This window comes from Ranitomeya variabilis, chromosome 6 (assembly GCF_051348905.1).
Source record: "Ranitomeya variabilis isolate aRanVar5 chromosome 6, aRanVar5.hap1, whole genome shotgun sequence".
Lineage (NCBI taxonomy): Eukaryota > Metazoa > Chordata > Amphibia > Anura > Dendrobatidae > Ranitomeya > Ranitomeya variabilis.
In genome coordinates, this window is record NC_135237.1 from 427,115,231 (window position 1) to 427,133,024 (window position 17,794).

At 43.1% G+C, this 17,794-nt stretch overlaps 1 protein-coding gene across 1 annotated transcript in view; it reads right to left on the reverse strand.

Annotated features, from left to right (window-relative positions):
* The window catches only part of NPC1 (NPC intracellular cholesterol transporter 1), an 88,376-nt gene that overhangs the window by 15,819 nt on the left and 54,763 nt on the right, over nucleotides 1-17,794 (reverse strand). The window contains exons 4-15 of the mRNA XM_077270359.1: nucleotides 17,433-17,590; nucleotides 16,736-16,903; nucleotides 13,511-13,760; nucleotides 12,335-12,411; nucleotides 11,309-11,679; nucleotides 9,758-9,990; nucleotides 5,051-5,151; nucleotides 3,867-3,969; nucleotides 3,477-3,666; nucleotides 1,661-1,843; nucleotides 676-790; nucleotides 444-571 (exon numbers count right to left, since the gene is read on the reverse strand). Of these exons, the coding sequence (XP_077126474.1) occupies nucleotides 444-571; nucleotides 676-790; nucleotides 1,661-1,843; nucleotides 3,477-3,666; nucleotides 3,867-3,969; nucleotides 5,051-5,151; nucleotides 9,758-9,990; nucleotides 11,309-11,679; nucleotides 12,335-12,411; nucleotides 13,511-13,760; nucleotides 16,736-16,903; nucleotides 17,433-17,590 (2,077 nt within the window). The remainder of the gene's footprint in view (nucleotides 1-443; nucleotides 572-675; nucleotides 791-1,660; nucleotides 1,844-3,476; nucleotides 3,667-3,866; nucleotides 3,970-5,050; nucleotides 5,152-9,757; nucleotides 9,991-11,308; nucleotides 11,680-12,334; nucleotides 12,412-13,510; nucleotides 13,761-16,735; nucleotides 16,904-17,432; nucleotides 17,591-17,794) is intronic.

The window sequence follows — 17,794 nt, forward strand, 5'->3', positions numbered from 1 at the left end:
GCATGAAAATAGAGTCTAGTCTACAGGAACCATGCTATAGAGCAGAGTACACATATATAGTTTTGCTTGAAAAGATTCAGTATAACCCGTGTTTTAATATTTAATCCTTTGCTCTTTGTAGGATTTATGGTCCAGTGGGTGGTGCAGTCAGTGACTGACAGCTATATCTGTATGCAGACTTACACAAAAGGCTGTCAGTCACTGATGGTCTAGTGGGCGGTCCTGAAAGTCCCAGAAACAGCAGAGGAATGAATGATTAAAACATAGCTTATACTGAATCTTTTCTAACAAAGATATACATCAATCTGCTCAGCTATTATTGTTATGTATCATAATGCCTGTAGATTGGACTGCATTTTCATGGTGACAAGTTCCCCCTTAACCGCTAAAGAGATATTAAGAAATGAATATCACACGGAAATCTGGACCTCTTACATATTCACCTCTTGTCTCTTGATATCCAAGCCAAGTAAGCTCACGAAAAAAGTGATTTGGAGCAGAAAGTCAAAAAAGACTGCCATCCCAGCAAAGAGAGAAAAGGTTCTGACAGCTGGCATGGATGAGAGCGCGCCTAAGGAAACACAATCATATTAAAAATATAAAAATGAAACAAGTTTTTTTTTTTTAAGAAATTCAAGATTTATGAGATACACAAGCTATGGAATGAAAAATTACCTAAGAAAAAGGCCACAGTCTCAGAGAAGGCAGAAAGGAATATGCTGGGGGCCACATCACCCAGAACTCGGCCAATCTGCTGATCAAGTTTTTCCCCTTGAAGTCGTTCATCCCTCTATAAAACAACGTACATAATTATACCATCGCATTAATGTCATCGAGCAAAAAAACAGGTCTGACAGATCGGCTGTGAACTAGACCTGAAATTCTATAACTGAAAGATATGGTCAGGTGTTTGGGGGTTTTGTGTAAAAGGCAAGAATAATGCTGTAGTCTATGCTATTCCTGCTATCAAAATGAAAAAAAAAACCAAAAACCTGATGCATCCAGACAGGCCGCTAATCACCCAAATAATGAAAGAGTCAAGTGCTCTTTTTTTCTGCATAATAAACAAAATAAATAGATTGTGCAACTGAAAATAAATATTACAGTTTTTTTCCACAGCATGCAGGTAGAAGAAAATATACAATACTTCCCCAGGGAATCCGCTGCCATGCAATAAGTCTTCTCCAGACTGCAAAGTATGACATAATAACTATCGGCACCTGGTCACTGCAGCCTCGATTGGTTGCAAGGTCATGCCGGTGTGGTGGAGACAGTATGCTGGAGAGGGGAGACCGGATTCCTGAGGGGAGTATAGCTTCCCCATGTACATTTGACATAAATAAAGACATAAAACCTGTAACTAATGTGAACCCATGATTATTCCTTTACTCCTGGCTGGAGAATCTGTTCTCCCCAGGATCACAAGAAGTTTTTGTTTTCTCTTGTGGTTTTCTCCAAGTTTGCTGAATCGGACGATGTAAGTGAGAAAAATCTATGCGACATTTTAAGCTATAGAAATTATTGGATTCAAATAAACAATTAAACTCCGGAGTTTTAGGACCTCACTACCTGGTGGGGAGAACCATGTACTGCAGGTGTGTTAGCAAAATTTTTCTCGTAAGACTGAATATTCAATGCATAATCAAACTAAGTACTGCACCTGTAAAGTCTGCACAATGATGTATATGTTATCCACGCCAACGGCAAGAACCAAAAATGGGATGACTTCTATTACTATAAGAGTAAGTGGGATACCAATATAACTGAAGATCCCCAGAGAACAGGCCACAGAACTCAGAACAATCAGGATACCGGATACACCCAGAGAGATTTTAGAGTCCACCTGTAATATGGAGGAAAGAAAAATTTAGGATCCGTTATTACATAACCGCAGTCTTCATTGAGATACAGATCAACAGTGTGAAAACCTTCACTGTGTAGATCATAACATTTTGCAATACTTTATAATAATAATAATAATTAAAAAAAAAAAAAAGTTCAAGGGTTTACAAACCCTTTCAAGCTGTAGGTAGGTTTTAGAGCAACTGGTTAAGTTGGTAGCAATACATTTTCTGTTCAGAAACCATTTTTATCAGGGGACTGCTGTCAAGTTGTGAAATTGGATGTAGCCGATGCATTAGTGGGAGCAGGGCCTAGAAGACAAGTAAGCGGGTGTGCAGCACCAGGGGCTCAAAGTCATCATCTAGGGATAGGACACGACAAAATCATTTCATATTTTACATGTACTGGATTAATATAAAAAATATTGCAATGTGTAGAAAGAACAGTAAATTTAATATGCTATTTTTTTTTTTTTTTTTATAAGATATCAAGTCATAAAAATTCCATTCCTTAAAGGGAACCTGTCACCCCCCCCCCCAGTCGTTTCAAACTAAAAGAGCCACCTTGTGCAGCAGTAATGCTGCATTCTGGCAAGGTGGCTCTTTTAAAAAGTTCTGGGTGCTGTAACTAGAGAAATAATCCGTTTTATAATTTGTCTAAAATACCTGCTCCTCAGTCAAGTAGGCCGGCGTTTCCCCCCTGCTTCAGACAGCACACAGCTGTCACTCACATCTTCTTGGCGCCGGGCGCCGCCTCCTCACCGCTGTTTTCAAAAGTAGCCGGCGCCTGCGCTCTTTTCCCCTGCCTGGTGCAGGCGCAGTGAGCGCTGGCCGTCTTTCCTCATATGCAGCCTCGCTGACTGCGCCTGCGCGGCCGCCCTGCCTGTGAATCCCAGCCCCGCAATGTGAATAAATCATAAGTCACTGCGGGGCTGGGATTCACAGGCGGGGCTGGGATTCACAGGCAGGGCGGCCGCACAGGCGCAGTCAGCTGGGCTGCATATGAGGAAAGACGGGCAGCGCTCACTGCGCCTGCACCAGGCAGGGGAAAAAGAGCGCAGGCGCCGGGTACTTCTGAAAACAGCGGCGAGGAGGAGGCAGCGCCCGGCGCCAAGAAGATGTGAGTGACAGCAGTGTGCTGTCTGAAGCAGGGGGGAAACGCCGGCCTCCTTGACTGAGGACCAGGTATTTCGGACAAATTATAAAACTGATTATTTCTCTAGTTACAGCACCCAGAACTAAAAGAGCCACCTTGTCAGAATGCAGCATTACTGCTGCACAAGGTGGCTCTTCTAGTTTGAAACGATTGGGGGAAGGGGGGTGACAGGTTCCCTTTAAGGTATGTAAACAAGCCAACGTTGGCCGAATTCACCGATAACTAAAAATTTGTCAGACAGCCACATGTGTATGGGAGGCCCCTGACAGAGGATTACAGGGGTAGTTAATTATCTGGCATGTCTGATTTCTGACTGTCGACGCTTTTGTTCTCTAGAAATAAGCAGCAGCCATGAGTCTGGCAACGGCTCACTCATCTAGAACATAGGAGGGAAAGTAGAGAGAGCTGACAGCCATCTGGAGGGTATTGGGGGGCTCTGGACTTCGTACTAAATCTAAACACATGTACAGGATACACACCAAGATGCTGCTGCAGTGGTTAACGCTGCCCAGTGCCAGGGAGATGTAGACAAACATCAGGGCGTAGCTGATGAGAACTGTGGTTATGTCACTTGTGCTTTCACGGTTTATTTCATCCTCAATGCTCCTCTCAGTAGAAAATGCAATTGATAAATTTGAATTATTGTAATTTTCTACAAAGTTGATAAATCTATGGAAAAAAAATATACAGAAATGTAAAATACAAATAATTTGTTGGCAAAAACCCTACAGCTATTCTGTGTTTTTCAAGTTGAAAATAATTGTTAAAAAAGGAAGCTCCACGTGGTTCCTTGTGAGATTCAGGAAGTGGGGCTATCTGGAGGCGAGGTTACTGATGGTCAGTGACATGGCGGAAGAGGCTATACGTACGCTTTCTCCCAGGCTTTTGCTTTATTTATTTTCTCAGTGTCATTGTGGAAGTTGTTCACAGGGAACGTAATCACAAGGGCTGTTGCATTGTTGTAATTCTCTCCTGCAAGAAAATGTAATTAGAGGTCTGAATTATAAAACAAATGAAAAAGACCTTATTGAAACTAGATGTGTAAACTAATGGTAGATTTCTTGATGGAGGTTGTAGACATATTTACAGGTAAAAAGCGGTTCAATCTGCAGAAAGTAAAAAACTAAAAACATTCATATGGTTTGGCCGCACAGAACACTATTAGTACAGGTGAATACACCATGATGAATCTAAGGCTAAGCACATGGTCAGATACTTACACTCCTCTCCCCTAGCCCTCAAAAAAACCATACTGGTGTCATGGTGACTACTGCAGTCATTGTTTGCACTGACTGAATCCTGCATTTTTGTTCTGCATGGTCTCTCAATTTTTAGGTGCGGCTCATGGTTAATTTGATTAAGTTATGTTTTATGATCTTTACGCTCAGGTGATGCTTGTAGTACGAGCGAGTGGTATGTATTCACAGGACTAGTCTGACGTAGCCTAATCATTGCCCGATTACCTCTAAGAAGCATCAAGAAGTGATGGGCCTGCTGAGAAACTACGTGCTGCGAGTATAAAAACACCGGGGCAGGCCGACTAACCTTGTCCAATATACTGCCAGTGCAAACAGTCAGTAGTGTGCAAAAAGTATCATATTGGCTCATGCTAGATGACAAATCTGGAGTAGCTTTAAAGAAAGTCAGTAAAGTTTCTAAGACAAAAACAAAGACACGGCACAGGCGATTTGGCTTCTTTCCTTTCCGGTTCAAAACCCCGAGCTGGCACCAGGACTAAATGCTTTTTTTCCGCACTGTATGTAATTGGAGCATGTGTGCTGTCTGCGGAGGGGTCAGCCCCCTGGAAAGGGATTGCTTCTGCCGTGAAGTCTCCACTCAGCGCTCTGCTGTTGGGCACACTGTGTCCTATGCCGTAGATCAGGAAAGAAAATGACAGGAAGCACAATCCCATCTGCATCAATAACATCAGCTATTTTTTTTCCATATACCTCCATGTCAGTGGCAAGTGAGAGCAGGCACATACTTGTGAGCAAAACAAAATTTGCACTCAAGCTGCAGACATAAAAAACATTGTATACTACATTTATCATACCATCATAGCCTCCAAGCACAAGCCAAGGAAAGATTGGCCCACCAAATGTTCCCATGCACGGATCATGAAGGGCAGAAGTATCATTTAGCGACGTCGGAGATCTGTGGGGTGCAGTGGTTACAATAAGTCATACACATCTTAAAAAAAAAAACTAAGAAATTTGAGCAGAATTGGAAGGGTGAGAAGGTGTTTTTCCCCCCTCTATTAAGCAGTGTCAGTGTTGTCGATGGACTGGGTCTGGTACTGTAGCACTCGAGCTCTTCCATTAAATGGGGAGGAGCTGCTACATTAGAAGCAGCCCATGGACAAGAATGGCACCATATGAAGGAGGCAGACTTATTCAAGGGACCTTTAAACCAGGGGTGGGCAATCTTTTTTTCTGCCAAGGGCCATTTGGATATTTCTACCATCCTTTGGGGGCCGTACAAACTCTGCCCATAAAGTACATCCTGACACTGGCACTGGTTTTAGGATGTAATATTTCACTGCATGCCCTTCAGTGTTCAGTAGGGAGCACTGCGTGTGTGCTGACAGAGCAAGAAGAAATGAATGAGCTGGTTGTTATCAAAATACAGCTCCTTGCCCAAGAATATGGTCCCTGATGATCTGCTCAAGGGCCTGATAAAACGTCATCGAGGGTCGGAAATGGCCCTGGCCTGAGGTTCCCCACCCCTGCTTTAAACCTTTCCATTTGCTGGTTCAGATTTTAACTTTCCTCACACGCCTCGTGCATAATTGTGTCATATTAAAGAGAACACGCAAGATAAGGTAGTACAATAAGGACATAGATAAAATGTCTTCATAAAATTATAGTCATTGTAATTCCAGATAACATAGGCTATTTGCCAGCTCACCTACAATAATGTGCACAGACCCATCCTGGTAGAGCCGTTTGCAATCCAAGTAGAGAAAACAAACAAATATACACTGCTCAACAAAATAAAGGGAACACTCAAATTACACATCCTAGATCTGAATGAATGAAATATTCTCACTGACTACTTTGTTCTGTACAAAGTTGAATGTGCTGATAACAAAATCACACAAAAATCATCAATGGAAATCAAATTCAATAACCAATAGAGGCCTGGATTTGGAGTCACACACAAAATTAAAGTGAAATGTAATGTCCTTAAAACAAGTCAAAATGAAGCTCAGTAGTGTGTGTGGCCTCCACGTGCCTGTATAACCTCTCTACTGTACAACGCCTGGGCATGCTCCTGATGAGGCGGCGGATGGTCTCTTGAGGGATCTCCTCCCAGACCTGGACTAAAACATCCGACAACTCCTGGACAGTCTGTGGTGCAACGTGACATTGGTGGATGGTGCGAGACATGATGTCCCAGATGTGTTCAATCGGATTCAGGTCTGGGGAACGGGCGGGCCAGTCCATAGCTTCAATGCCTTCATCTTGCAGGAACTACTGACACACTCCAGCCACATGAGGTCTGGCATTGTCCTGCATTAGGAGGAACCCAGGACCAACCGCACCAGCATATGGTCTCACAAGGGGTCTGAGGATCTCTTCTCGGTACCTAATGGCAGTCAGGCTACCTCTGACGAGCACATGGAGGGCTGTGCGGCCCTCCACAGAAATTCCACCCCACACTATTACTAACTACTGCCAAACCGATCATGCTGAAGGATGTTGCAGGCAGCAGATCGCTCTCCATGGCGTCTCCAGACTCTGTCACGTCTGTCACATGTGCTCAGTGTGAACCTGCTTTCATCTGTGAAGAGCACAGGGTGCCAGTGGCGAATTTGCCAATCCTGGTGTTTTGTGGCAAATGCCAAGTGTCCTGCATGGTGTTGGGCTGTGAGCACAACCTTTATCTGTGGACGTTGGGCACTCAGACCATCCTCATGGTGTCTGTTTCTAACCGTTTGTGCAGACACATGCACATTCGTGGCCTGCTGGAGGTCATTTTGCAGAGCTCTGGCAGTGCTCCTCCTGTTCCTCCTTGCACAAAGGCTGAGGTAGCGGTCCTGCTGCTGGGTTGTTGCCCTCCTACGGCCCCCTCCACGTCTCCTGGTTTATTGGCCTGTCTACTGGTAGTGCCTCCAGCCTCTGGACACTACACTGAGACACAGCAAACCTTCTTGCCATAGCTCGCATTGATGTGCCATCCTGGATGAGCTGCACTACCAGAGCCACTTGTGTGGGTTGTAGAGTCCGTCTCATGCTACCACGAGTGTGAAAGCACAACCAACATTCAAAAGTTACCAAAACATCAGCCAGAAAGCATTGGTACTGAGATGTGGTCTGTGGTCCCCACCTGCAGAACCACTCCTTTGAGTGTGTCTTGATAATTGCCAATAATTTCCATCTGTTGTCTATTCCATTTGCACAACAGCATGTGAAATTGATTGTCAAACAGTGTTGCTTCCTAAGTGGACAGTTTGATTTCACAGAAGTTTGACTTACTTGGAGTTGTATTCTGTTGTTTACATTTTCCCTTTATTTTTTTGAGCAGTGTATATTGGTCAAGCACCAAAATAGGTAATGAGTGAAATATTCAGCCTTTATTTTGGACACATTAAAAATGAACATAAATAGCATAATAGCCTAGATGTTTCCAACATCACATTTATATTCTTCGTCGTAGTGAATAGAAATTCAGACACAAAGGCATGGCGCTCTAAATCTTTGTGTTATGGATTTTTTAACCGGTGTCCGAAATAAAGGCTTAAGATTTCCCTTTTAAAGAATTGTGGAGCCGAATAGTGCCTGTCATTGTAATTACGCCGGCTATATTTCCTGCCACAGAAAAGTATATAAAACTTACTGATGGTAGAGAACCACTGCAGAGATCCTATCATATAACGTTAAATGATATAGACACCTCTTTTTTGCAACATGGCATCATTGAAACTATTGGACTGTTTGCTTTGGCCGCCTCAGTATTACTACACAGCCAGCTGAAAAAAGAGGGATTTTTTCTAAGTTGATAAAATTGAAACTGAACTCTAAAGTGCATGCAGTGTTAAGGCTGCCATCCCCAAGTATCTAATAATGATCAATCCAGATAATCTTAACACAGGTTTCACCTTTTTTGGTTAACACGTTATCTTATGCTGTAGATGTTAAGGATTTGAAGGGAACCTATCAGATAAAAAAACGCCATTAAAAAGGGTTGCCCAGTCCAAATCGATAAGTCTGAAAACACTGTGTGACTTCAGACTTATGAAACCCCCAGGACACGCACTGTGTGCTGTTGGGATTTGCCGGTTTCGGAGTCTGGACCAGAGTCTCATGGGCGTGGCCTCACTCCATACACTTGCTATGGAGTGAGGCCGCGCATGTATAACTCAGACCCTGTGCTCCTGGCTCAGAAACCGGCGAAACCTCACAGTGCACAGTGCGTGTGCTGGGTGGATTCAATAAGGGTGCATGCCCACGTTCTGTAATGATGGCGCTTTGGACGGAGCTGAAAACCCATGCCGCCCAAAGCGCCAACCCCTTCCGTACACGCGGTGATTCCAGATGTGTTCATTGCACACATCCGGAATCTCCGCACCCCATACATAGGGCCCTGTGATTTACGGAGCATCGCTGCATGGTAAACAGACATGCTGCGTTCTAAAAAAAACCGGCCGCATGTCCATAAATGCAGGGCCTCCGGATGCGTGTTCGCACGCATAGTGGAGACGGGATTTCATAAAATCACCTCCACTATGCTGTAACATCTGGATGCTGCGGGTTGAATGCTGCAGTTGTACAAAGAGTTCAATCCGCAGCCAATCCGGATGTAATCCGGCACGTGGAAACATACCCTTATTGATTTGGACCACACAACCCCTTTAACCTGTAGGTTGATAACTTTCTGAACCTGCCCAGCTCCCACACTTAGAGTTCTGCTGCCAGTTGAAAATTAACTTTATTCCTTTAAGGTTTCAGTCAAGAGTGTGTTCAGTTGCCACTTGTATAGAGATCGGCGGCTGTCACCGTGTTCCGACACTGACTTGCCAGCCAGCCATAATGCTGAGCCAGCGGTCAGTCAGTGCCGGGGGCATAACTACATTCGCCGCTCTCTATACACAGAGCAGCGACTACACACGCGAGCCTCATGACTGAAAACCGAAAGCTTCAGGGAGGAATAAAGTTAGGAAAGTTAGGTGCCAGTATGAAATTAAGTGCAGGCACCGGGCCGGTTCAAAATGCTATTAACCTGCAGGTGAACCCCATAACCGAAAGTTAATAGCGTTTGTAGACATGACAGATTTCCTTTAAAACCTGCAATGCTGGTGAATTTTGTGGATATTCACTGCGACAGATGCATACAATGTGCTGTTACTGTAAAACTCAGCAGATTTAGATCCCCGGTGTTTGTGGCCTGTGGAAATCTAGTCTTAAGCCATGTTCACATATTCAGTATTTGGTGACTACTTTACACCAGTATTTGTGAGCAAAAACCAGGAGTGGGTAAAAAAGTGGTGACCTATTTCTATTATACTTTTCCTCTGATTGCTCCACTCCTGATTTTGGCTTACAAATACTGAGGTAAAAAAACCTCTATTACTCAGCACGTGGCCTTAGCGTGAAGAAAAACATTACCCAAGGCTGTGACATAATGTCTCTGAAAGATTAACTGTGCAGGACCTGTCTCCAGGAGGGAGTCTTCCTCATATTATACTGAAACAATTAATAGTAAAAGAAACATGTGTGATTTGTACTAGAGTTTAGATAAAAACAGAATGTTAACTTACTGCACACAGTACAAGAAGTGAGTGTGGTAGTCCGCCACAACGTAAAACCCATATTGATCCATTACGGTATGATTCAGTACGGAATAGCTGTTCTGGAAGTAGTTTAGGACACTGAGGATTGTGCAGTTGGTGTTATATGGAGCGAGAGGAGACAAGCAGATGTCTTTCAGCATCACAGTCTCATTTTGGTATTCAGCAGTTAAGTTTTCAATAGCATTTTGTAGCTCCAAAACCTGGAGAAGTAGAAAAATTCTGTAACATTGCAGATAGTAAAAAGAAAAAAACCAACTCAAGTACATAGCATTTTATGAGGATAGCACGGAATAAGAAACAGGAAAGGCTTGGGCTACTGGAGTGGGAAGAGAAGAAAAGGCTCCACTTCATCTATTAGGACAGTCCAGGGTTTGTAACGAGACTTGTCGGGTCCTGGCAGAGAAGGCTCCTTCACAAATATGTGGTATAAAGGCATCCTGGCTATGAAGAACTAACACTGGTAACAAACAGGGTTTTAAAAGAGAATCTATCAGAAAGATGTTCTCCCCCACCATTTATATATGAATGTACCTCTTTCAAAGACAGGTCCTGCAATACAGTTACCGTACATAGCCAATCTGTTACTGAGAAATTCAGCATGTGAATAGACATGCAAGAAGCTATGGTAGAACTGAAACCTGTGTCACTCCAGCTCCATTCCCTGCCACTTCCTGCTAGACTGACTGCTCCTTTGCTTGAAGTCACAAGGCATAGAAGCTGTCAGGCAGGAGTCAGTAGAGCAGATCTGCACTTATTGATGTGAAGCACTTGCATGCATGAGAAGCCAATAATGTGCGATGGGCCCAATCTAACAGATAATCCTGAGCACGGACGTGAAGTTATTGATGAGCCAGTGTCTGTCTAAACGTAGAGATGGTAATACAGTGAGCAGATTGTCCCCTGAAAATGTTCTGCTACACGAATCACTCAATTAAGAGCTATAACGTTAACATAGGGATTTTTGTGTACTCACCGTAAAATCCTTTTCTCTGAGCCACTCACTGGGGGACACAGGACCGTGGGTGTTTGCTGCTGCCACTAGGAGGCTGACACTAAGTAAAAACAGACGCACTGTGCCTCCTACGGACACTAAGCAAGAACTGGTATTATCCGGTGCCAGTGGGCAGTGTATACTGCAGAGGAGGAGCTAACCCTTTTTGTATTTACTTAGTGTCAGCCTCCTAGTGGCAGCAGCATACACCCACGGTCCTGTGCCCCCAATGTGGCGATGGAGAAAGCACGAGCCGCACATGTGTTGCCCATTTGTCATGTAATAATGAAAAATGGTAACGCCATACTATGCTGTCCTGTTAATTATCAGTTGTTTAAGAAGGTGGACAAAATACAATATAAAAGGTAAAAAGCCACATATTATAAAACTGCTCAAATGTGACCATTTAATTGTAAAACAAGTAGAAAAAGTCTTATTTCTGGAAAGCAACTAGAATACAAATGGATGTCAGCCACTTGTTACCAAAGATTTTTTTATACAAGTTTTCACAACGAATTGGCTGTTACCTCGGCCAGAATGCCAAATGTTAAAGGTGGGCCAAAAGGCACAGGAGATCCTGATGGATATGGGGAATACGTTTCTGCCTCAGTGTAGGGAGCAGTGATGATCAGCTGCTCTGTGCGGAAGAAAGGTCCAAAGTGTGTGTCAAAGTAATCCTTCTCTCTCCGAGCTTGGCTGTCCGGATCTGACCACAGCTCCACTGGGTCCGTAGTAATACGCATAAACTTCAGCCCCGAGCAGCACGCAGCAATAACAGCAAGGGAGAAAAAGATGATAGTCCAGGGATTCCGGACACAAAATGATCCCCATTTTGTAAAAGCCACTCGGAGACAGTTCTCAAGCCACTCTCCAATTCGATCACAGCACGAAGGCTCACCTGCATCAATACAAAAGGTTTATGGCAAGACTTCCAATGCATTTTGCACAAGTGATATTGAGGCTGTACGGTGAAAGCAAGTTATTGCCTATCCAAAGACTAGGTCATAACTTAGGGATCGGTGGGGGTCTGAGCACATGGAAACACAGATCGGCAAAGGGGGAATTTACATCCACAGAATGGAGTGGCAGTGCCATGCTTGACCTGCACTCCCTTTCATTCCCAAGGCACTACTGAGTACTGTGCTTGTCTTTTTCCAGCAGCACCATAGAGAATCAATGGAGCAAAGGTCAGGCATCCAATCTATTTATGCATTTTGTAACTGGTATAAGAGTTCAGCAGATTGAGACGTCTGTCGGACGAAGCATCTAATGTGGGGCCTTAAGAGAAATTTTGCAGTTTAGGTTAGTAGACAACTCCCTGTTTAGAGCCCCATTGATGAAGAATATTTGGTACTTCCAACTGATAGAATGTTAATTAAAGGGTTAGTCTTAATAAATATATAAGATAGTGAACAGTAATTATATCCCTAAGGAATGTGCATTACTGTAATAACCTCATGACATGTGCTGCAGCATATGTGCAGTAACATTTCTAGGTTGCTGATTACACTAAACAATTACTCCCGTATTCTAGCCGTACATTTTAGTCATACCTGAAATAGGTGCGTAGTTGACTGAATAGGCCAATGTGGTGTCGATTGGGGCGTATTCTGAAACTATCTTCTTTCTCCTGAAAGAAAAAGGACATGTGAAAATCTGTCAATTATGCTGCTGTTAATACTGGCTGCTGTAAAACTAAATGATACTCCAGGTAAAAGCTGGAAGTACAGCTATTTCCTGGAGTGGAGATACCCAACGTCTTACTTATACAGTCCCTACCAGGAGTGTGTGAAGGTCAAGACAACTACAGCTAGCAACAGACGCAGAAAGGAGCCACCTACAAGAATGCTTCACTCATCCCATGGACAATGGAGACCATGTAATGTCAAATTTTGATTCACAGATGCCAATGAGTTTGTCAAAAAATAATTTTCTTGTAATACTGGTGAGCTACTTTGTAATAGAAATTTCACTTTATTTTCTAGAATACAATAATGGTGTTATAAATACTCAAGACACCACATATAACCCCAAACAGGGGTCTTCTAGAAGTTCATGAGTAAGACCCCTGTTTGGCTCAATACATGGTGTCTAATGTACTAACAGTTGTTGGAGGATTGTGAATTTTTCCTTTTGTTGTAGAATACTTGTGATCCGGACATTAAACTTTTCAATCAATCAATGCATCCAGCTGTCATTACTGAAGTCCAGGTCTTCAGACAGTAGAAACATAAAACATTTTTTGGACTTACATATTTAACTTAAAGATCATCTTCAATGCTATTTCCTGTTTATAAGCAACATATGGTGGCAAAAAACAGAGTCTAAACAAAATCAGCTAAGTGACCCATGTATAGCATTCCTGGTGGTGGCAGAATGTAAAGAAAGGATGGGAATTACACAGAATTCGTCATGTAATTTTAATGGGAAACAAAACGATTAATTTTCATAGAGGTTCGTCACTATAAAGCTGTTATAGAGAGTTCATCATTTAGAAACTGATAAGGGAAACAAAATAAAGAAGATGAGGGCGAGAGATTTCCTTCCCTCCGCTAACAGTGTAGTCAATGCTCATAACTTCAAGCAGACCACAATTGTCATCACTACAGGATCACAGAGGTTATAATTCTGATATGGCATCATAAATATCCAGATGGCATTTCATCTCGCTAAACTGGAATCAACATGGCCTTACCATGGAAGCCAAACCGAAAAGGTGGTACTCATACCTGTAGCACCAAGCTCCAGTGATTACTGTGCAGAAAAGTAGTAAAAAGACAGCATAGGCCAGCCACATGATAACAACCATGGCATCGAAACCCCATATCAGCCAAGGCATTGGCGGTGGTGGAGGCTGAGGTCTTTCCCCACAAACCGGAGTGCAGTCTTGGCAGCTGCAAGGAGCACCATCTTCATCCACTGACTCATTGCATCCTTTGGTTCCATTATTCATGGGAATCATTTGAAGGAAGGGCTCATCTGTAATTGCAAGCAAGTAAAGTCAGAATTTTGATACGCTGCTAAAAAACGGCTATAGGGTATCATATCGAGCATGCCCCGCCATCCCCCCCACCCCGATAGTTAGGAATAATGGGTCATATTAATCTCTCAAAGCCTTGTATCTATTATCAAAGTTGTTCCTGGCTATAAGGAGACTCATTAGCCCCTTTACGGGGTTCCCAATGAAGGTCTATAGGAATAAATTGTATTAAGTTTTGACGTTTTCTGTTGGATAGGGGAGAACTTCCTGATAGCAGGGGTCCAACTGCTGAAGCACCCACAGATCCCAAAGTCAGAATGGAGCTCCAGTTTGAGCACCCCTGCTCCATTCATTCTTTTTGGGAGTGCCAAAGACAAGCCGAGCACACTGTTGAGCCATCTTCCACAGTCCCATTGAGAATGAAAGAAGCAGAGGTGCGCATGCTCCAACTCTACTGCATTCAGATGGTAGGAACGGTGGTTGTCCCATTGGTCAGAAAGTTATCCCCTATCAAATGGACGGCTTCTAAACTGGATACAACCCCGCTGACAGCGGCATTTAACTTGCACTTCCGACCATCAGGCCGGAAATACGCGTATCGCTGACCCCAGTCACATGATCGGGGGTCATCGGCGTAACAACCAGAGGTCTCCTTGAGAAGTAATTCTGCTACATAGAGGCGATCTGATCATCGCCTCTATGTAGCAGAGCCGATCAAGTTGTGGCAGCTTCTAGCCTCCCATGGAGACTATTGAAGCCTGTCGTCGTCCGGGCAGCGTAAAGTACTGAAGTGCGCAGGCGCTGGGCTTCTCGGACTCTGCACTTCAGTACTTTGCTCTGCCCTCAACAGGGCAGATAAAGTACACCTGCGCCGCAGCCGCGACAGAAGCAAGGAAGAGGACGTCATTGCATGAAGTTCGGAGGCGTCGGACCCAGACCGCAACGACCACTGGACCGGACCGCCCCCCAGGTCAGTAAATCTAACTTGTTTTTCCCCGCTGACAGCGGCATTTAACTTGCACTTCCGACCATCAGGCCGGAAATACGCGTATCGCTGACCCCAGTCACATGATCGGGGGTCATCGGCGTAACAACCAGAGGTCTCCTTGAGAAGTAATTCTGCTACATAGAGGCGATCTGATCATCGCCTCTATGTAGCAGAGCCGATCAAGTTGTGGCAGCTTCTAGCCTCCCATGGAGACTATTGAAGCCTGTCGTCGTCCGGGCAGCGTAAAGTACTGAAGTGCGCAGGCGCTGGGCTTCTCGGACTCTGCACTTCAGTACTTTGCTCTGCCCTCAACAGGGCAGATAAAGTACACCTGCGCCGCAGCCGCGACAGAAGCAAGGAAGAGGACGTCATTGCATGAAGTTCGGAGGCGTCGGACCCAGATCGCAACGACCACTGGACCGGACCGCCCCCCAGGTCAGTAAATCTAACTTGTTTTTCTTATCTTTAAAGGTTACATCGGGGGCTTGTGCTGTAGATAAGCCCCTGATGGCGGTGGCTGCAGCTTATATACAAAAAAGTAGGTAACATATTCCTTTTAAAGAAAAATAGTTTAAAAAAATCAAGCATACACATAACTGGTATTGCCGCATTCAGAATCGCCCGATCTATCAATTAAATAAAAGGATTAACCTGATCGCTAAACGGCGTAGCGAGAAGAAAAAAAAAAAAAAAAAAAAAAATCGAAATGCCAGATTAACACATTTTTGGTCACCGCAAGACTGCATTAAAATGCAATAACGGGCGATCAAAAGAACATTATCTGCACAAAAGTGGCATCATCAGCACGGCACGCAAAAAATAAGCCCTCACCCAACCAGAGATCACAAAAAATGGAGATGCTACAGGTATCGGAAAATGGCGCTTTTTTTTTTTTAAGCAAATGTTGGAATTTTTTTTCACCACTTAGATATAAAACAACCTAGACATGTTTGGTGTCTGTGAACTCGTAATGACCTGGAGAATAATAATGGCAGGTCAGTTTTAGCATTTAGTGAACCTTGCAAAAAAGCCAAACAAAAAACAAGTGTGGGATTTCACTTTTTTTGCAATTTCACCGCACTTGGAATTTTCGAGTACACGACATGCTAAAATCAATGATGTCGTTCAAAAGTACAACTCGTCCCGCAAAAAATAAACCTTCACATGGCCATATTGACGGAAAAATAGAAGTTATGGCTCTGGGAAGAAGGGAAACGAAAAATGAAAATGCAAAACGGAAAAAAGCTCCAATCATGAAGGGGTTAAAGCATTCATTGTGCGGTAGTAATTACCTGACAATGTGATTTTCTAAGTCAGGACAATTACAACAGCAATGAAAATACATCTTTTTTTTTCTTTAGACACATGAAGCTGATGATTTATTAATACCATTTTGGGTTACTTATGATATTTTCCCTCCTTGCTGCATTTGTCATACTTTATTGCGACATTTAAGATGTCAAACTGATGTGATCAGTGCCAGTCACGATCACGTCATTTTTTGGGGAGCGCTATGTAACAGCCAGTACTCATGTTTAATATTGATTGATGAAATAAAAATTAAAACAATTACTCTTGAAAAGAGCAATTGCACCAATATATGAAATTTAAGGTGTCCATACACCTTAGACTAAGTTTTGCTGATTGTTCAGCCAACAACTCTCTCCCGTGTCCCCCATATACATGGTCACTCGGCTGAGCATACGTTGGTATTATATAGATAGCATACACCTGAGGTGTTGGCTTATCTCTAGGCCAAGACTCAGTCCTTCGCCCCCATACACATTAGATGATTGGCCGGTCTGCTGGAAATCAGTACGTTCGCCAATGAGTGTTTATGGTGGTCTTCACGCTAAATCGTCTGTATCAGAATCTGGTTTACGCCAAGCAATGTGAACGATTGTCATGTTTACAACAATTTTTTTTGCAACAGAAAAATTCATGAAAACTATCCATGCATATAAATAAATATGACAAACGAGGTACCAGAAAATACAGGAGTGATGGTAAAAGGGATCTGCCCATTGTTCTTGCTGAACATGTACTGGATCCAGTTAGTGGCATTACAGTCTTTCGCTTCTTTCCCGCACATTAAACTCAAGGCCTTTACATTACTTGATGGAGCTTCCACGTCTTTGCAAGCGTTGTACATTCCTGAAGAATAAATATTAAAAAGGGGAAAGACCTAGATCACAGAAGAGTCCATAGTTAATATTTCACCCTAGCGCAGTACTCCACATCTCCGTACTGCCGTAGGAACATGTGAAACAGGCTTTATTGTGAATGGTATGATGAATTTTGAGGGGGATCAGGAAAATCTATAATTTTGTCGTGTCCTAGATAAATGTATGTCTTTAAGGCTGAATAACTAGGTCAAACAGTGACTACTGATCTCATTAGGGATAATTACAACTGCTAACAAAGGATTCCTGGCAATTATATGGGTCAGGCTACCACAACTATTGGCAATCACTGGCATACTGTGGGCGGCCACTCCTCTCTTGCTATCAGTTATGTCACTAGTGGGAGAGTCCAGAGACCATTTTATGCTTATATGGTCATGTACAATAATAAATTACTAACTGGTGAATGGAAAATGTTTCACTTACATGACTATCTTTAATATAAAACTAAAAGCAGCACAACAATAATTGACACATCTGTACCTGCATGTCTTCCTTACCATCTGCAAAACTTTGCCCAATAAAATACTGCATGCCTGTAATGCTTTGCTTTTTACCATAGGGTAAGGTTTCCGTGATATTTAGAAACTCCGACTGTTGAGGGCTACAAGTCAGCTCACAAAACAAAGTCATTAAATTATAGAAACAAGCAGGACACCTGGAAAATAAAGATAAAAATTACATAGAATGTATAATCATTATATTAAAATTATTTTTAAAGCTCATTTCCCTCAAACTCAACAAACTTGAAAACTTCCAAGGGTTTAGAGGATGTGACCTAACCAATTAAAGGGATCCGGTCATCACACATTTCCGTCTAACGGCAGGGTAGTACATTTCGGATTACCACATTTGTAAGTGT